The following is a 21,409-nucleotide window of genomic DNA, read 5'->3' as shown; positions in this document are numbered from 1 at the left end:
GGAAAGTAGGGGGGAGAAAAGAAAGAGAGAAGGAGGGAGGGAAGGAAAGGAAGGAAGGAAGGAGGGAAGGAAGGTTGGAGGGAGGGAGGGAGGAAAGACGGAAGAAGGGAGGAAGGGAGAAAGGAAGGGAGAAAGGAAGGGAGGAAGGAAGGAAGGTAGGGGGGAGGAAAGAAAGAGAGAAGGAGGGAGGGAGGAAGGAAGGGAGGAAAGAAGGAAGGAAGGAAGGAACAGTCAAAACAGACGGGATCAATTTGACCCAGGAGGACGACACGAAGGTTAAAGGAAGGGAGACTTAACTTTTGGTTTGGTACAACAAATAAATTCAAATCCTGATCTGACTGAGTAAGACAAGAAAAGAATAATATATTAAAAATCAACAACAACAACGATCTATTCAGACCTGTTTCAGGATCAGCCCTCATCCAGCAGCACAGATTATGGGAAGTCCAGGGAACGTTTTTAAATGTCCTTCACTACTTTTGCTTTAGGTGTTAGACATAAAGAAACTGGTAAAAGTCTTTAAGTGTTTCCTTTCTAAAGCAGTAGAACCCCTTTCTATGTTTCGCCTCCATGCTTTTGTTAGATTCCCCCCCCCCGCCCCGCCCCGCCCCCCGCCCCCCGCCTCACACCTGTCTCTCATTAGTCTCATCAACTCTCCTGACACCATTTTAAAGGGCAATGCTGCACTTTCCTCTCTCTTTTGCTCCTCTATATAATCAGTGCATGTTCCAAAGTAAGAAATATCCCACTCGTGATGCTGAAGAATAACACAAGGTGGCAGTGTCTGCAAAGTTTTCTCAAAAAAAATGTTATTAAATATTTATATTTAAATTACAGATTTTATAACAGAGGTATATTCATAGTTGTAAGGTTTTTACTAAAAAATATTTTATAGAATGTAATATCTCAACACAATCTATAAATATTGAGGCGTTTGATGATAGCTAATATAATCAATCAGTTTTTACAGGATGTTATTACAATTTTTTAATTTTAAGCCTGTTTTTAGAATAAACCTTTTTTGATATTATCATGTTTGCATCTCATTTGATTATTGAGCAGATTTCTGCATTAATTTGGAAACATGATGTTTTTGAGGGCTGGATGTGATTTTCTCACAGATGTGTAAACAAGGAACATTTTTATTTGAGAGGAACATACGTCTGCTGTATGACGAGAAATTCAGAGTGTTGTTCAGTGGATGCAGCAGATGGTACTCTCCCATCCCCTGCATTAACAATAATAATATTTTTCTTTTACATACCTCTGTCCTCTGGGCCTTATGGACGCCTTTGTCAACACAACCAGTTCTTATGGATTTTTTAAGAAAACATTCAATATTTGCTTGAATGACTCACATTTCAGTGATGAACTGACAGGAAGTGCGAGGAGTGAAAAAGAGTGAATTTATCAGCATTTCAAGGTTTTTGTTGGGAGAAAAAATGCTACTCGTTAACTAATATATCAATAACTACCTCTAATATCTTATCTAAAGAAACTGAAGCTGTTATTTGAACCCACATTAGTATTTCAAAACTCCTCTAAACTAAACTAAAGTAATGTTGATGTGACTGAAGACCAAATTAGCACTGAGACCAGCTTTCACTTTGATGCTAACAGGTAATACAGGTTTGCTCAAACATCAAAGTAGCATAAATATTAGTCATTGATCTTATGTTGATGAAGCTTTTGGCTGAAAAGCAAAGAACCTGTTTTCTTACACCAAGTTGCCTGATACACTATGACACACTCTATCCTGAGTTAAAGCCACAATCAATAGAGATACTGTAATATAGAGATTAAGTACGTGTTAAATATGGGGTTTTGATTAGTAATGAAAGTAGGAGATAAGCATAAAAAAGGTTCCGACTTCAGTTCAATGGGAGACAAAATACAAAAATCAAATTAATATTTTAATAATCAGTTTCAACAATATATAACTACACATTTAAAAAGTTTAAAAGTTTGAATTTGAGCTATTTAATAGCCCTGGTCTTGATTTCAGCTATCACCACTGGCAATCTATTTTCTCAGTTTTCACTTTTCACACAGGAAAAAAAAGGAAAACCTTCTTCTAAAAACTGCAAAATCTGACACAGTCATGATTGTCTGCTCTACTCAAATATTAATTTATCTAACTTGTAAGTCAAGAGATTGATGCGCTGTGCCGTAAATGTTGTGCCAGATTTAAATATTGGAAAGATGATCACATCACATAGAAAGATATGACAGTTTGAACAAATCCCTGATGATCTGGACTTCCTAGAAAACAGCAGGAGACATCACAAAGTTTAAAGGAATTTCAGTCTTGGCTCAGCATTGTGTGCAAGTCCCGCGTCATACATGCATGTGCGTATGTGTGTGTCACGCCACACTCTGCCTTTTGCTGTCTCTGCTGTGCGTCGATCCTCCGGAGCAGTGCCTCGAGAAGTCCAGAAAGATGCCGTCATGCTCCGGCTCCGAGTCCAAAGATTCCAGGATATGGTCCGTCATCATCTCCGGGCTGGATGACGTACTGGGACCCGAACTCGTGTATGCAGCCAGCAATCTGGAGGGCGAAGGGGAGTCGAACATCGGCGAGCCTGTGCAGTGTGTGTCTTCGCTTGGGGAGGGCTCAGGGAGGATGCAGGGGGAGTGATGCTGCGGCTGGAGGGGGTGGGGACCTGCATGACTGTCGGAGCCTCTGGGTTGGGGTTCCTGGCTGGAGGTCACGGTGTCTGTAACAGTGAGTTGTAAAGTTAAAATGAAGGAACCATCAGTACATTTAATAGTCATCAAAACTCCCATCTAGACCATGATGGGACACTAAATCTCTCCTTTGTTATTCTCACTGATTTGCAGGATCTACATACTGTATATAGAAGTACTTTTCATACAACAGGAAGTGTCTCACAACCATGTCAGGTTTTAGCTCCATACAGTACAAAACCATCATAACAGCCTGTGTAAGTTAACAGACATAAAATCTAGAAATAACTCATGTAAATTAATTTTTGAGAGCAACAAGGTGGAAGATGAGTAAAAAAAAAACCTCACTATCCCGCCTGAAAACGCACTTATTCAGAGTGGCATACTCTGTCTCACACTAACTATGCAATCACGTTCTTGTTTATTTGTTGCACTGATGCACTTTATAGTCACATTCATATTTATTTCTTTATCTTTGCACTAAATGTTACCTGATTTTTATTGTTTGATGTACTGTACTGTTGTCGTGTTTTATGTGCCTTGTAAGGTGTCCTTGAGTGCTTTGAAAGGTGCCTTTAAATAAAATGCATTATTATTATTATTATTATTATTATAACGTACATAGACATTTAAATTCTAACTCGACTTTATAACTGATAACCTGACGTAAAAATGTTCTATGTTTAAGAAAAAGATTTAAATCTGAACAGTATTTTGTTAGATGTGCACTAATGTAAAAGTAATATTTCTGAAAAGTGTAATTCAATATTCAAGAACTGAAAGATAAAAACATGTTTTCTGCAGAGATAAAGATGCCAACATGAACGTTTTTTGGAGGATGTATAAAAAAGGCTTTTCTTAGACATTCTTGGACTAAATTTAAATGTCTGGGAAAGCACACTATTCATTTGAAAAATCTGTTCTTTTAGGAGAGAATAGCCTCCTCCTATTGGAAAAGTTGCATCTATCAATATTTAGTTCCACTCTGTTTCCAGTGTAGTTCTACCTGAAAGTGTAACAGAGGCTGTGGAAGCCAGGGAGTGGTTGGCAAGGCTGGATGTGCTGGTGTTACTGGTGTTATTGGTGACACTGGCGATGGATCCGGCCACAGAGCTGGTCTCCTCCACACAGGATGTCATCTCACACACTGAGTGGCGTCTGATGCCTACGTTTCCTCCCGCAGAGGAGTCCACGTCATACTCCACCACGGGAGTGAGCATGGGAACGTTGTAGCTTTTAGAGCGCACCACCGGGTTCTTGGCCATGGGGGGGTTGCCTGGTTTGGAAGGCCAGGAGCGCTGCAAACGCTTTTCTAAATGGAGGAAGAGAGAGAAAGAGGGATAAGAAAGGAGACAATAAAGCTGCAAGATGCACATGCACATCATTTCCAGTTATGGGGCAAATTTCATGGTTTTAGCTCATTCCAGCTCACAGCAATTTGAGCCACAGCAGAAGACAACAAATAATAATAAACTGGCACAAACTCAATAGGGTTCTAACCCTGCGGGATTTGAACTCTAATCCCTATTTAAATACCATTACTTTATAATTGAAAACATGCCACATAGCACTAAAAACCTCAGAGATAAGAGCATGGAAGTTGTAACCTTTAAAAGCATAAAACCATCGGACACACACATACCCAACAAGCAGGAGGAGCAGTGCAGATTTGACGATCCATCTCTGGAATATAAACCATGAGTCCCGAGGTACGGAGAGACCACCTTCTGGATGAGAGACTCCAGACGCAGGTAGTCATCTGTTACACCTTTAGATTCGTGGACTCCCTGCATCGAAACACACACACGCACACACACACACACACACACACACACGGACAAAGAAAAGATTGTGTCAGCCAGAGTAATTACTGCTTGTTGGCTCGAAGTAATGGAAACTTTAAAAGCCATAAAAAACATTTCCGGGGTAAAAAGAAAGAAAGAAAGAAAGAAAGAAGGAAGGAAGGAAGGAAGGAAGGAAGGAAGGAAGGAAGGAAGGAAGGGAGGAAGGAAGGAAGGAAGGAAGAGAAGGAAGGAAGGAAGGAAGGAAGAAAGAAAGAAAGAAAGAAAGAAAGGAAGAAAGAAAGGAATGAAGAAAGAAAGAAAGGAAGGAAGGAAGGAAGAAAGAAATAAAAGAAAGAAAGAAGGAAAGAAAGGAAGGAAGGAAGAAAGAAAGAAAGAAAGAAAGAAAGAAAGAAAGAAAGAAAGAAAGAAAGAAAGAAAGAAAGAAAGAAAGAAAGGAAGGAAGGAAGGAAGGAAGGAAGAAAGAAAGAAAGAAAGAAAGAAAGAAAGAAAGAAAGAAAGAAAGAAAGAAAGAAAGAAAGAAAGGAAGGAAGGAAGGAAGGAAGGAAGAAAGAAAGAAAGGAAGGAAGGAAGGAAGGAAGGAAGGAAGGAAGGAAGGACAGACGGAAGGGAGGAAAGAAGGAACAGTCAAACAGACGGGGTCAATTTGACCCGGGAGGACGACACAAAGGTTAAAGCTAAAATAATTGATTGTTTGGCAACTTGAGGGCAGTGCAACAAATTGTATCACATGACATTAACGTGTCGACATTCAACATTCACGCTGGTTTTAGCTCTATTTTGACTTCCATCATCTCCTGAGGGAAGTATTTGCCTCTGTAGCTGCTAAATGATCAACTATGCTCAACAGCTAGTTGCTAAATGTGCCTGTCTATCTGCTCAAATGCAAATTGAAAGCAAAAATATAATTTGATCCATTGTTAATTTAAAAAATGCTAATTAGAGCAGCTTTCCAGACATGTGTTTCAGGCCCAAAGAAACATTTGAATTTCTAAGTAGATCAGCGACTGGTGTTGTTTTTTGAACTTTGAAGTTGTCATGAATAACAAACAAGAACCTAGAAAACATAAGAACATAATATAACAGTCTTTTTTTTTTCATGTTTTCTAAAGTTACAGTCAGCCTGACCCGCTTCCACATTTCGGTTAACTTGATAGCAAATGTTCACACTGAGAGTTTGATACACATGGGCCCAGAGCTCACTCCAGGGTCTTCCAAGATCAATCAAGTTTCAACACTCTGAATCATTGAGTCCATTCATCAAAACCACAGCACAGAAACAAACCACATAAATAGAACAGACTTCACTCGATTGGCGTCACAGCGTCTCAACAGAACGAAAAGGAAATTACTAACAGATGAAACGAGAAGAAACAAAAACAGCTAATGTTTCAGAGCTAATTTTTTTTTTCTCTCTTACAGTCAACTTTTCTTTTTAACTGCCCTGTTTTTACTTTCTCTGCTTTCTTATCTTCTACTGTACCTGTTTTTCCATCTCTCTCTCAAGCAGACCAGTTACTGTGAAAATTACACTGCAGTATATTTTTTATAGAGAATGGATAAAACATGGAAAATACACTCTCTCCATACCTCCCTCTGTCTCGCTGTCCTGCCCTCCCTCGATCTCAAAGTAGCAGATTTGGGTTAATGAGTCACCACAAAATGCGACAACTTACCCACGCAGTAAGAGACACACTCTCACTCAGACAGACTCATACACACGGATATACTTGAGAGCTCTTTCTACTCGCATTCATTTTCCTGACCCACAACTTACAGCTGACCAATTAATGCCTTTCTCAAGTCTTCACTGTGGCAAATGATACTTGTAAATTTGATAAAAAGTTCGAAAAAAGAACAAATACAGAAAATGAACACCAATATGAAAACTGTCATTGATGAATGGGTTTTTTAAGTAACTGTTACATAATTTACAGTATTGAAAATCTCAGTTAGTTCTTTACAGTTCACTCACTAAAACCTCAATAACGACGACAACAATTCAAACTAGAGACACTGCGGAGGATCGTCTGACTACTGTGGTCTCCTCTCGGGTATTTTTTCTTCTCTCTTCAGAAAAGAGACTGCGTCATCTAGTGAGAAATGAAATGCTCATCCCTTTGATGCAGTGTGGTTTCAAACCTTTTTCTCCGTCACTCACTGGGTGTATATCTGTGCGTTTGTGAGCAGTTCAATCAGAGAGTGGTTTTCTCTTTTAAAGATTGTTTTCATTTGAATAAAACTACACAATATTAAATTATACAGTTAGGGGGGAAAAAAGCATAGATAGCAAAGAACCTGCAAAGGGGCATTTTGTGAGTTATGCAGTGCAAACTTTATTACTTAGTTATAATGGAACGAAGTCTGAGCTGCAAAACCATCAAAGGGCTCCTCCCTCTTTGCAGGTTTTTATGGTTGTTGGACGCCTACAGTTATCAAGATCAGTTATCGAGATCAGTCGAGCACCCTGTCCCTGCAGTTTTGAACATGTTAGTTACCCTTTGGACAAACCAAAAAAAGCACCCTAATCATGTGTTGCAGACTTGCAGTCAAGGATGTATTCTTCAATGAGTGAATTCCAATAGTAAATAGCAATGACTGGAGATGAATGATTTTGTGAAAGGGGGCACTGACTTGAAAACTTGAAAATCCAGCATGTGTTGTGTTGCACAAAGAGCACGGCAACACCACAGTTAAATAATAACCAAACAACTCTCTTCCTGTTCCCATAGGAAGTGAATGTAATGGGCAATTAACTATGTGCAGCTACAAGTCACTGCACAATGGGTGAATAACTAAACCAAATAAACGTGGTTCAGCTGTTTATTAAAAAATATATAAAACTCTAAAAGGTCACGCTTCTTCCTTTGGGGGGGCGATATCAGTCGATTACTGTTACCCCACTGTAGTTTCTTTTTAAATATTTACAAACTGACGCAAATTATCCACAGGGGACATGAATATCTGTGCTCTCATCACTAAGAACTAAAAACTCACATATTCCTTTAATCCTTCGCTTCAGCTCTAACTCGACAAATAAAAATGTATGTTGTGTGCATGAAGGACCAAGACGCTCTACACAATATTGACTTTTTGGGTTTTTTCTGTTTTTGTGAGGATGTCAGGGTCTTAAAGGAAAGTGTAAACACAGATAACTCACACACACACATACACAGGCAGGGTGCAGAGGGTACTGACTGGTCATGGGAAGACAACTGTGTTCACATTGAGATTACTTCCTGTGAGATCCCTTTGCAAGAAAAAAAAAACAGCTCAACAGCTCTGTGTACCCTCTGCTCCTCTTTCGCCATCTGTTGTCATTTACCCTCTTCCCTCACCCCATAGCAGTCAGGGATGTTTGTGTGTTCATGCTCTGCGTGGATGAGAGAGATAGCGTGAGAGAAAGACAAAGAGGGTGAAAAATAGAGAGACAGAGGACTTGTGCATGTGTGCGTGTATGTGTGCGTGTGTGTGTGTGTGTGTGTGTGTGTGCACCTGTAGTATCAGCAGCATCTGTATGATAGAAGGGGGAACTCTGGCCCGAGGTCGAGACAGAGCCTCATCCAGTTTCAGGTTAAGGGTGATGATGTTTCTGAAGTGGAGCAGAGCCAACTGACGTACTGACGGCTCCTTTCCCTGAGGACACACACACACACACACACACACACACACACACACACACACACACACACACACACACACACACACACACACACACACACACACACACACACACACACACGGAGGTCAAAACAATAGCAATGACAGTAAGGACAAAGGACAGTATTTATGTGTGACTGTGTGTATGAGTGCATGTACCTGTACAGGATAGAAGATGGCCTGCAGCATGGATAAAACATCACAGAAGAAGAAGTCCCATGTGTCAGCCAGAGAGTCCAACAACTTCTGACCTGCATCACACAAGCGGAGGAAAACAATCAGCCAACCAGAAGAAATTACAGCACATGCAGTCAACAAGAGATTATACTCAATTTATGGATGTTTTGGAGAAATAATTGGTCCTGTGTGAATTGGCATCTAGGTTACATATATCTTAATAATAAATTCCAGTATTAAGGACACCTTTGTTTAGCATTTGAGTGTCTGTTTGAAAAAGAATGAAGCAAAAATTCATCAAAAGTACAAAATCTTGAAAGCTAATAAAACAGATGATATGTATTGGCATTTGGTGGCGAACATACAACCAATGTTTTGGGCACGTTAGATATTTAGATTCTTATCCATAATGCAATACCATCATGGAGGCGTCTGATCGGTCCAAATGTTATTCTGCAGCATGACAATGACCACAAATATACAGCCAGGGTCACAGAGAACTATCTTCAGTGACAAGAGGAACAAGGAGTCCTGCAACAGATGGTTTGGCCCCCATCTCAACATCATGGGGTCGGTCTGGGATTAACATGAAGAGACGGAAGCAGCTGAGACGTCTAAGTCTAAAAAGAAATGTGGCAACTTCTACAAGATGCAGGAACAACCGACCTGCCAATTATCTTTAAAAAAACTGTGTGAAATCAGAGGACTGACGCTGTTTTAAAGGCAAAGAGTGACACAGAAATATTCATTCGACTTAGGTTTATTCTGTTTACTGAACTTTGTATGAAAGCCTGGCAGTTCAATTCCCAGCACCTGCAGTCCACATGTTGAGGTGTCCTTGGACAAGATACAAATCCTAAAATGTTTTGTTATTTGGTCATTGCTGAATGTGGCAGAAGCATAACATGTGAACGCATCACATGAAATACATAGGGTGTAAATTTCTACATATGACCCAGGGGAATTACCAGATATTCTTCTATTATTATAGTGCTATTATTACACACACACACACACACACGCATGCATGCACGCACACATGCACATGCACACACACACCAACTATTGATTAAACCAGAACAATTGCTCTGTGAGTCACTGAAAGTACCGCAATGGTTTTGTCTTTTCTGTCTTTAGTTTCTGACTGAGTGTAGGTTTTGTAATTGACGTTAAGCCTCGCTTCCTGTCTGGTTGCTGTGACGACAGCACTGAAAATCAGTAACAGACAGTGTGTATGTGTGTGTATGTGTGTGTGTGTGTGTACAGGTGTGTGTTTGTGTGTTTTATTCTTTCAAAGGTGCTTCAGAGGAAGGTCACACATTCACCACAACAATGAGAATGAAATTATTTAAGTTTCTATGGTTCTCACCCCGTCAAAAGCCCAGTCCCGCTATGACTGTGTTTGCATGTGTGTGAGTGTGTGTGTGTGTGTGTGTGTGTGCATGCTGCATACTGCTGCAAAACTATCCTTCTAGATAAGTAATGGCAAAGATATAAAGTCCTGTTCCCACAGTTCAAACTACTAGTTCAAAGGTTAACTTGGCATCTGTAATTTTAGTCAATTATTATTTTTCCCTGCTAGATGTTTGTCACATTGAGATAAAAGTCTTAACATTCATCTCTGAGTTTCCCATAAATGACAAAGCCAGGACCAAACAAAGCCAAATTCAAAACTTTAGGTTCAGCAAAGGGACTTGATCACTTTTGCATTGCCTAAAAAAAGCATATTGTAGAATTTTGCTTACCTAGAAATCTTAGATGCCTTTTACATATTTATATCTGTTTATAAACATGTTTTATATCTGCAGACTTGTTTATGTGTATGTTTTATTTCTGTAAGTTACAATTAGTCCATTAAGTTGTTATTTTTCAAGAAAAAATGCCAAATATTTACTGATCCCAGCTTCTTAAATGGGAGGATTTTATCCTTTTTTTTGTCATATATGATAGTAAAGTGAGTGTTTGAAATTATAACGCAGGAATGAAAAAAAACTTAGTTGCGGCCCCAGTAAATTTGTTCTAATATCTCAGCTGAAGTTGAATAACACGAGGGAATGGATACAGGATCATTATGGTGTTGTTAATGCATGTTTTTATTTAATTTTAAGCTTGTAATCGGGATAATCAGGATGGTGATGTTTAAAGTGTGGGACAAACACTATAATGTTTGTCACTAAAAATATATCGCCAAAAAAAAAAAAAAAGAAAGGTGTACATGTTTTGTTTGTGACGACATTTACCTTCATAGAAGCGAATCTTGTCTCTCAGTATGACCATGCCTTTAGTGAGCAGCTGATTCTGAAGGTACTCAGTGAAGAAGGAACCCAGCTCTGTCTTCAACAGCTGCCTGCAAAACACACAGCGACAAGTGAGTGTACACAGTACTGTACTGACGCACATCATCAGCAATTCCTACCATGAACCAGAAGTAATGAGTACTCATGCATTGGCAAGTTGTAGTGTTTAAATAGCAGCAGACTCAGGAAATGAGAAAAGATGTTGTTCACACTGAAAACAAAGGCTACAGCAACGTCGGAACATTTCAATAACAGGATTTTCCACTGATGTACAGTTCACACAGGTACACATTAGTATGACATCTCAGGCACTGTTATTGCAGGAAGAAGAACATTTCACCTTTAACCTATTTGGGAACAAAACATCAAGTTTGTGCACATGAAAATATAAACTTAAAAAGCTGCAAAAAGATGCAGATGCAGCACAACCCCAGGCCTTGTTAAACTGCTACGCTCTGGGAAAATTAACCATCATGTGCACCAAATAATGTGTGTGCATATTTTCATTGTATGTGTATGTGTGGAGTAATATTTACTGTACATGACTGGAGTCAGGTTTGACAGCCCTGTCTCAACTGCCCACAGCTACACTGTAATTAAACACCCAACACAAAACAGTGACCCCTCTGTAACCTCAACATGTCTTTTTCCCTTATCAACAAGTTGTTTCTGATTCAGTGGACACAGTCAAGAATAGCAGCGGATTATTACCTGCGATGTAGTGATGCCGTATGAGTGACGGTAAAATCCACCAACCAGTAAAGACTAAATTTAGTGTACTGAAGCTATCATTGTGTGTACATGGGAGGAAGAATGTGTGTGTGAGAGAAATCTGTCACAACAGCAAGGGAAGATGAAGAATTACAGAAGAAAACACTATAATTTAGCTCAATTTCCTCTTAAAATACAAACCAGCTTAAGATCCAAATTTGGCGTGTTTGTGTGAAAGTATGTGAGAAAGTCAGAAAAAGAGAAAAACAAAAAAACAGCCGGACAGATGGACGAAGAGACGGAAAGCTAACCTGACACCTTCATTCAGAGTGTAGAGTTCGTTTTCTCCCAGATCCTTCCTCTGGAAAACTGAGATCACTGCGTTGTGGATGCTGAAACACAAAGAAACACATACATAAGATTTCATATCAATAATAAAACTGAAGCTAAAATTACAGATTTGCCACTAATATTTTCTGGTGTCCATATGAGTCTCTTAGAAAGCAATAGAAATGGTCTCCATTCAGAGAGAGAAGATGCCATTTAACTTTCAGTGCTCATTTATTGAGTAATGTATCAGAGCCAGGCTGCCAGGCTGTCTGGGTGGATCATGTTAAGAACGGTGTTTATAATTTACTGACGTCATGTCTAGAGCTACAGCGATTAGATAACTAATCTATTTGTTGTTTTGAAAGAAAAAAGTCTCTTATTCCAGCTTCTCAAATATAAATATTCTCTGGTTTATTTAGTCTCCTACTGATTATCAGTAGGTGGTGGATTGTTTATCAGAACCATAGACTGTGAATGGACGTAACATCCGTGACGTCCCCCATTGGTTTGTGGACTGCTGCTTGGAAGCGAATAGTATCGGATCTGAGCAGCGCCATCTTGAAAATTTCAGGTGCATGCTGGGTAAAAAAAAAACTTATATGGGCATCAGGAGGAGCATGAGGCGCCCTCCTGAACCTGTGAACCAATCAACCTGTCAATCACAATGTAGCCACGCCCCTAATGCATACCCTGCTTTATCGTCAAATATAAAATCAGGGAGACCAACATTTCCCAAATGAACATCATACTGCATTGAAGAAGGCTTTAAACTAGCGATTGAGACCATAAACACATTTTGAAAACGTTTACTAAGGTTATAAATCAAGTGAGAAGTTGGTGAATTCTCCATTGACTTGTATAGAGACGGAAGTCCTTTTGACACCAAAACAGTCGCCCCCTGGTGGCCTTTTGATAGAATGCAGTTTTAAGTTACTTCCGCGTTCGCATCATTTCAGAGGACCCGAACTCCCCGCCTGATCAGAACAAAAGAAGACAATTGAGGTGCTCTCCTTGGGTTTTTGGAAACACTGGTTAACTCTTAATAAACCACAAGACTAATCGATTATCAAGAAAACAACTGATATATTAACCAGTAATGAAAATAATGATAAGCTGCGGCCCTAGACACGTCACATTTGTTCAAGGTAATGAGGCTCTAAAAATGGTAGTTATCTCTTATCTCATTAATAATAAACTCCACAATGGCTGCTTTAAGAAGCAAGAAAACAACTTTGGGACGTGAGAACATAAAAAGACTAAAACACTGACAATGATGACCACATTCATACAGTATATGTTTGCACACATACACCCCGAGTAATCTCCGTTGAATTACTGTAAAGCTGGTTAAAAGCCATACAGCCCCAAGTGTAAATAAAGTGAAAGATAGAGAAAACAGTAGAGTAAAACATAGAAAGGTCAGGAAGGATATGAACTTGTTTCACTGGATGTTTAGGTTCAGCTTATGTGCTCATATGACTCTCCAACCTTCCACTGAATAGAGCTCTCAATCTCCACTTTCAGCTGTCTAGTTTAGAATAAAACTGAATACCATCAAAATAACCCAAGAAAAAGACAAAAAGGACTAAAGAAGAAAAGAATCTATGAGGCAGAGTTAGATGAAAGCAGTGAGGGGATGGATGGAGATAAAGAGAGATGGTGATGGACCCTGAGGGAAGAGAGAAAGAAGGAGTTGATGTATACGTGTGTTTGTGTGTATAAAAAGGTTCCTATTCATAGCATGAATAACATAAAGCTTTTTGCTAGAGAATTTTATCCCAATGTGGCATGCCTAGGGAAAAAAGGCACGTGCACGGGCATCGGGAGCTTTGAAGGCACACATGGGCGATGAAACAAAACAAATATTTTCACATTCAGTTGAATATGAAAGTAAACCAACATTCAGACCAATTAGGAATATAAACCTCATTCTCTTTTCCACACCAACCTGTTCCAGGTAGCGTTGGCTCCGGCCCTCCTCTGCTGGGTCCCTTTGTCCTTGCTGCAGTCATCCGCCAGCCCCACAACTGTCCCGCTCTTCTCTCCGCCTCCTCCTCCTCCTCCTCCTCCTAAGGTTTTTGCTTGTGAGAGGTCTGTCAAACTGGAGGATGAGCTGCTGCCCAATCTAAGCTTGCTATGAAGACTCCTCGAAATCCAAAAGGAAGAAAGAGAGAAATAATATTAAACAAAAGCTGCGTTCAATATTGGACAGTATTGATGTGGGAAGTGGAACCATGAAAGTACATCCAAAACGTATTCTTTCTCATGGTCTGTAATCTTCATATTCCTGGCCTGTGTTAGATTAACAACCAAGCCAACATACTGAAAAGATCAAATAGATCAACACAAACAGATGATCTGAAAACCAAGAAAATCAAAGTACAACTATTGCACAAACACGCCACTGCAATTTCCCTGATTTTGATGGCAGGCAACATTAGCATTTATTGATGGGTAATTACTTTTTATTAGCCACCTGTTAATGTTTACACAGGCTGATGCACTTTGGAAACATACAATAAAGAGAGATGAGTACAGTTAAAGAGACCAAGATGAGGGGAAAATAAACAGGACAGGGAGAGAGGAGAATAAGTTAAGACAAAGGATGAGAAGGGATAAGAAGAGAGGAAAGAAAGAGGAAAGATGAGTAGAAAGGAACTTTAACACAAGCTAGAGTAGGTGCAAAAAAATAAAAAGGATACAGTAAACATAGTATGCGTGTGTGTTTGTGTGTATGTGTGTATATCTATAAATGATGAGTTGGGAAATCAGGATACTTTTGGATATTGAAGACATTTTTTCCAACTGTTACTTCTTCAAAGGGCTAGTTGAGGGGTTCAGGTGAAGAATGTACATGTGATAGTTAAGCTTAGGGGCTAAGGAACGCGTTATTTCAATATGGGTCCTCTTAAGCATAGAAATACAAACATGTATGTATGTGTGTGTGTGAAAGAGGACAGAAAAAGAAACTAGTATAAAACTGCTTAATATGCCAGATACAGTAAATATGAAAAACATGTTTTCTCCTGTGCAAAGTATATTAATGATGTATTGTATAACGCTTGAATAATCAACTAGTCAATCAGCAACAATCTTGATAATTGAGTCATCATTCATGAAGCAAAAAGAGACAAAAAAATGGGTTGTTAAATCCTCACAAATGTGTATATTTAATGCTTTTTTTGTTTTCTGGAGCAGTGGATTGAACTCATTTGAACTCATTTTTGGATTGTTGGTGTTCTATGTATATATGCATGCTAGTAACACACACATTGTAAAGTCCTGTTCTTTATATCATTACTGTCTTTGTTGTCTAAGAGAAGACCTTCACATTCATTCATTCAAACAAACAAACCACACATTTCTTTTCACAGTTGAAAAAGTTCCCTCTGCACACACACTTGCAAATTCTCACACCACATATCCCCACTCCATGAGTGTGTGTGTGTGTGTGTGTCACACACTGATCACAGCGAGAGGTGGGTGAAGGATAGAGTGGAAGAAAAAAAACTCCCTCTCTTTGTCCACATGGCTCTCTATCTCACTCTTTCATATGCATACCTCACCTTCCTCTTTCTCTGTCTTCTCTCTCTCTCTCTCTCTCTCTCTCTCTCTCTCTCTCTCTCTCTCTGTACCTGAACTTTTTCTACCCTCTTCCACCCTCTTCTCTCTCTCTCTCCATTTGCCAGTCTGTGCCAGCCGGTGACCATGCGACCCTGTGAGCTTTTGTGCCAGAGGAACAAAGGAACCCTTTGAGGTTCAAGAGCTGCCAAGAGGGAAGGGAAGGATTTAAAGGTGACACATATTTCACTTCCTCCTCTTTCTCTGTCTGTGTGAGGCCCAAGACAGTCTGCTACTTTCTGTCATCTGTACTTTATTCTTTTCTTTTAAAGCAAAGTGAAGACGCCAAATTGTGCCAAGATTGTTCAGGTGAACTAAATTAAACTAAACTGAATGGTCAGAATTTTACATGAATCTGGAGACAAAGAGGAGGAAAGAAAAACTCGGGACACAGAGAAAAGATAAAAAATGAGAAAAGGAAAAAAGAGGGGATGGAAAATACGAATAATGAAAATGGCAGTGAATAAGCAAGAAGGGGTATGTGTGTGTCTCTGCATGTGTGTGTTGTAGGTGCGTCTGTCAACCTGGATCTTCATACAACTCTGCATAAATAGGTCAGTGGGAGAAACAGGAGCCCTGGGCCCAGACACAGACACACACACACACACACATACACACACACACACACATACAGGGACACTCATAAATACTCAGAGACTGCTCACGTCAAAGTGAGGAAGAGTTTCCAAATTCTCTCAGAAAAGGTTCAGTGCTGGAACTTGTGCCACTCAATGCAGAGGCACTTTCAGGACATAAAACATAAAATATGCAGAACATAAAACAGAGGCAGGCTACTGACTCTCGGAGTGAACACTGGGTTGCAAACAGTGTCTGCTGATGGAAAAAATAATATATTTCTATATGTGTATGAATGAAATGGCACTGATGTGACCTGGAAGTCTGATACTTTTTGTTTTTGGCCTTGAGACAACAAGAGTTGAGTGAGAGAAAGCTTTGGTCTAATTACAAAACAAATGAGGATAAGGGGGATGTTTGTATGAAAGAGAGAATGAATGAGGTCATTCAGGAATGTGTGTGAGGGTATGTGTTTTTCACTTTCATCCACCTTTGTGTGTCTCAGAGGACTGAGACGAAGAGAGAAAAAGGAAACAAAGACTTGGAGCTGCAGTGAAACTCTGAATTAGACCTGCTAGCTAAAGTGTGTGTGTGTGTGTGTGTGTGTTTTCTTACCTCCTTAACGAGCCCTCCCGTTCCATGTTAAATGCGACAGGCAGCTGTGTCCTAGTGACCGCCCTGCAACCACCACCAACCAATCAGCATCTGAAAACAAGGAGACGAATCACTGGTTAGAGAGCATCATCTGACTTAAAAGAAAATAGTCACCTCACTTCAAATCTTGCCAACAAATGTTACCGACCAACACAGTTTCACTTCTGTTCAACTAGGAACTCAGGTGTAAACAATACAATGAATGGTGTCTGAATTACATTTAGCTGCTTTAGGTGTTGGTACTGTGATGATGTCACTGGCACACTGTCATGGAACAGACCCGTTGTTAACATTACTAGTAACACTCGTGTTTTTCCCACTATGAAAAGTTAGAATAAAAAAGGCCTATGGCATATTCACTGCATATTTAAGCATATTCAGTCGGTTGCAATCTGCAACCTCACCGCTAAACTCCACTAAATTCTACACACTGGTCCTTTAAGTATGGGTATATTTAGGCAGCTTTATCAACTTCCAGTACATTTATCAGCTCCACACGCCTCTCTAATTAGGATAATTATAGTGTTTTTCAACACGAGGGGCTAATGAAAAATTTGCTTTTAACACATAATCAATTTAATGAGTAATGAAAAGTGAAGTCAGGTGAGTCATTTTCACTTTAAAGACTTGACATTTTACAGTTTCACACCTTTTTACAGTCACTATGTGAAGGATTGAAACATTTCAGACGTTGACGACTCATGATAGTATCAAAAAAAAGTCACTGTGGCAGATAGATACGGATGGATTCCCCCCCATGGATCTGACCCTGCACACTGAGATGAACAGGCTGAAAGTGACAAAGACTGCAACAACTGTCTCTGTATTTTTATGTGTGCTCTGTAACTGTTACAGTACTCCGACTACGACATACAAATACAGTAAACTCACTGACACACAGACAGACAGGTGGTCTACCCCATCTCTCGCTAACAAGACACAGTACTCTAATTAAATTGAAGTGGTTGAGATAGACATTTGATCCTACCCCAAACTCAAATGCCCCATACTCGCTCACTCACTCACTCACTCACTCACACACGCAGATAGAATGACACGTACTGTATATCAGGCAGGTTTGTCATACAGGGCCAAACAGGGTAACGCTGAGGCTTCCTCATGACCTATAATGACGTGTTAACCAAAACAACATTTTTGATATTCATTCTTTGCCTTGTTTAAAGTGTCATGAAAGCTGTATTTTGGATATAGGAGTGAGGTCTCTGATGAAGGTAGTATAGTCAGAGCAATCACTGTCTGTTTAGATGAAAACTGTGACTCTATTGACTTTACGTAATGACTCTCCAGTGGTTTAGGTTTACTTCCTGGAAATTGTATTTTGTTGCCATGCAATATAAACTATAACCTGCTGTTGCTTGGTGGCTGAAGGCGTTCCTTCATTTCACATGATTTACTATCTTTGTTATCTAATTGTCTTTTAAACTTATCGCCTTGTTTTTAAATGACGATCTTGAAATATAGTGACATGAAGTATGGAGTATGAGGTTTGAGAAGCTGATTTAAGAGCAGAAACGTCACTTTCAATCTGTGGACTGTGTGGGAATTGAGTGGTAAAAAAAAACCAAAGGTGAATGATATTACAGTCATAGCTATGTCTAGATGGATGTCTGTGCCTCACAGTAGCTCCAGTAAGTCACACTTGGCCATGAAGAGGGGGAAATGTCTTTGGACTGAATGATATTAATCGTGGTGCTCCGAGTTCTGCAGCACCAACTCTGTCTCTGCCATGCACCACACAGTGTGGTTTAATGTCTTGCTTAAGGGTACTTGGGGGTGTAGTTATTTGGATTTTGGAGTGTCTTTCTCATTCAGCCTCGGGCCACATTTTCATGAGCAGTTCGGGGAATGAACTCAACAAGCTCCAACTCATTAAAAAAAATCGTCCTATTCCAGACAACAGCAGACGGTTCACATTGTAAGTAGATATTATGAAGTTTACTGCTGAGAAATTTACACCCATAATCTGCCTCCACTGGAAACACACCAAACACACACACACAAATACACACACACACACTTCTGCAGACTGGCAGCATGACAGGGAAATTACCACCCTGCAAAAGACAAGTGATCAAGTAAAGGATGCCTGTGTCTTGCAGCAGGTTTGTCAGCTTTATAACTACCAGCCAAACTGGCAGGGGACCAAACCACAATTTGGAGACCCATGCAGATGTAGCTCAACTCCTACTACAAAAACCACATCTTTAAAAAAAAAGCTATTTCTGTCCTCTTCAGGTGAGCCTTTGCAAACTGTGAGCAACTTTGTGCAATGCAACTGTGCACTTCAGTTTGCATACAAGCTGCGCAGTGCAAAACGTGAATTATGGTGCATGAAAATAGTCATTAGTTACATCAATAACGTCACTAGGAGAGGAAATGTCCCAAATCACATCTTTTCCTATATGGAACTGAAAGGGAATTTACATTAAATTATTTTATATGATAACAGCGGATAGTTATGCAGTTTATTCTTTTATCATTACGGACTAGAGAGATTGTTTCCTTAAGTTTGGACCGACTTAATCGATTTTCATATAGTATACTCACTTTTTTCAGAAGTCTTCTCTATTTTAAAGCCAAGAATAACTCCTGTATGTTTTAAAAATGGAGGTCCTCGCGGCGATTAAAACATCCTCAAATGTCTGCGTGAAGGCTGCGCACGTTCTCCCCCAAAAGACCCAAGATATGAGGATGTGAACCCGCTCGAGCTGTCAGCGCGGCTTTCTGCTCTGTCCGCGAGCGTCAGAGAGAGAGAGAGAGAGAGAGAGAGAGAGAGAGAGAGAGAGAGAGAGAGAGAGAGAGGTTTTAGGAAGCGACATTCTAAAACTGTGAGAGTGTGTGTGTGTGTGTGTGTGTGTGTGTGTGTGTGCGCGCGCGCGCGCGTGTGCGCGTGTGTGTGTGCGCGTGTGTGTGTGTGAGAGAGAAGGTCGGTGGGTGAGAGGTATGTGGAAAGTGTTTGCGGTCAGTGAAGTCTGAAGTGCAAAAGTAGTTATATGTGTTGGATGACATGACAGAGTGAAGAGTGCATATCCTCAATAAAAAACCAAAAGAACATAAGCCTACAAATTTTTTTGGTGAATGACAAAAGAAAACAATCAAAAGTCTATATTGTAATTAAATACATGCTCTTCAACTTAATGAAATGGTATCTGGTATATTGCAGGGCTGCATCTGACAGTTATTTTGATTTTCAAGTATTATGTTGATTGTTTTCTCAATTAATTAATTAGTCCTTTTGTGTTTTAGGATGTCAGATAATGGTGAAAAATGTTCATAACTGTTTGCTAAAGCCCATGATCCAACCTTAAAGAACCAGTGTGTTAGAGTTAGTGACATCTAGTGGTGAGGTTACAGATTGCAAGTGAATCCCCCTCACCCTCCAAGCGAGTAGGAGAACCCATAGTGGCCATGAAGTAGGCAATATATTGATATCTATATTAATATGGTGACATCATCTTTGATTGTGGATATCACAATAATCACAATTTCCTGTTTTAAAAGCTGCATTACCGTAAAGTGATGTAATTTTCATGCATTTTTTCTTTAAACAATTACTAAAAAATGATTAAAGCGATTATCCAAATAATTGGCGATTAATTTTCTGTCACATAGCATTGACGTCCAGCTGTATTTGTGGCAGTCATTGGGGTTATTCTGCAAAATCACAGATGTCAACCTCATCTGTGAACAATGACTTTCTGTGCAGAATTGTGTGCCAATCCATCCAGCAAATGTTGAAATAATTTACTGGATAAGTCACTTTGATCTGCTGGTGGCACCAGAGGAAAATCACTCAAGTCATTGTAATTCATCCTCTAGGCACGGCGGAGATCTGTAACTGATTTTGAGATATTTCACTTAAACCCCAACTTGCAGCTGCCGTTGTTAGAGCCCAGTGAAAAGAATCTGCAACTTCTGCGGCAGGGTTGTAAGTACTTTGTTCGGAAAGAAAAAGAGCATGAGCATACTGAATGAGGATATCTCTTCAAGATCACTACAATGCATCTTTGAATTTTTAACCCAATAAAAAGCTAACTTTCTGTGTGCTTTTTGAGATTGTTTGATTCATTTAGTAATAACACAGTCGAAACACAAGTTAAAAGAAACAAAAGCCACCAATATTCCAAAGGCAAAAATTGCATGTGCATGACCTAAACATGTATATGTAGCCATATACACATATTTTATGTTATATTAGTGAAACTCTGTGGACAGATCAGCTGAGAAATCTACTGGAATACTTCTTATAACAAAAACATTGGCTGCAACTTCTTCAGTTACTCACCTAATCATGTCAGGTCAAATTGTTCTTGGTCCGATTTGTTAACATTATTTTGCAGCATGTTGGCAAAGCTGCACAATATTTTCACATTTTCAAACAATCTCAACTAAATTCATGACCCTCAAGAGGAGGAATCCTTTTTTTTTTAATGACCCTGTAAGGTCATCAAAACCATTAAAATTTCTTCATTACATAAGACATTTAAAATGTAGTGGGTTCATTACTGTGAAATTCACTGAACACATTCATGCTCTGCAGGATGAACTCCTTTCATTCCTGATAACCCTGGAGCTTTCCCTCCAAAAAACTAAAAAGGAATAAAAGAAAAAAAACCTTACAGACAAGATAGCGGCATTTAGACTGTATCCGTTTTATTTCCCAAGCACTGAATCTGTATCGTGAGCAGACATGTGGTAAATGTTGCCTCCCTACTAAGTATTGCTTGTCCCCTGAAATGTGTCAGGGATGTTTGTCCCTAAACTTTACTACATGCTAGAGGGAGATGTTGTACTTTCCCCGAATTCATTTCACAGCCAATTTACCTCAAAAAAACATTAGATTGTAAAAGATGAACCTACCCAACAGCATAT

The 21,409-nt window shown here is 39.5% G+C and overlaps 1 protein-coding gene across 1 annotated transcript; it reads right to left on the bottom strand.

Annotated features, from left to right (window-relative positions):
- Positions 1-2,000: 2,000 nt before the first annotated feature.
- Positions 2,001-19,362, bottom strand: LOC134004772 (proline-rich protein 5-like). The gene is made up of 10 exons (XM_062444166.1): positions 19,085-19,362; positions 16,478-16,567; positions 13,614-13,811; positions 11,647-11,727; positions 10,568-10,674; positions 8,310-8,401; positions 7,986-8,126; positions 4,331-4,475; positions 3,695-4,000; positions 2,001-2,717 (listed from the first exon to the last, which is right to left on the bottom strand). Exons 2-10 carry the CDS (start codon positions 16,501-16,503, stop codon positions 2,365-2,367), a joined length of 1,449 nt encoding a protein of 482 aa, XP_062300150.1. The 5' UTR covers positions 16,504-16,567; positions 19,085-19,362; the 3' UTR covers positions 2,001-2,364.
- Positions 19,363-21,409: the final 2,047 nt, after the last annotated feature.

This window comes from Scomber scombrus, chromosome 22 (assembly GCF_963691925.1).
Source record: "Scomber scombrus chromosome 22, fScoSco1.1, whole genome shotgun sequence".
Taxonomy (NCBI): domain Eukaryota; kingdom Metazoa; phylum Chordata; class Actinopteri; order Scombriformes; family Scombridae; genus Scomber; species Scomber scombrus.
Note: the sequence above shows the minus strand (reverse complement) of the source record. Positions and strands in the feature narration are given on the sequence as shown.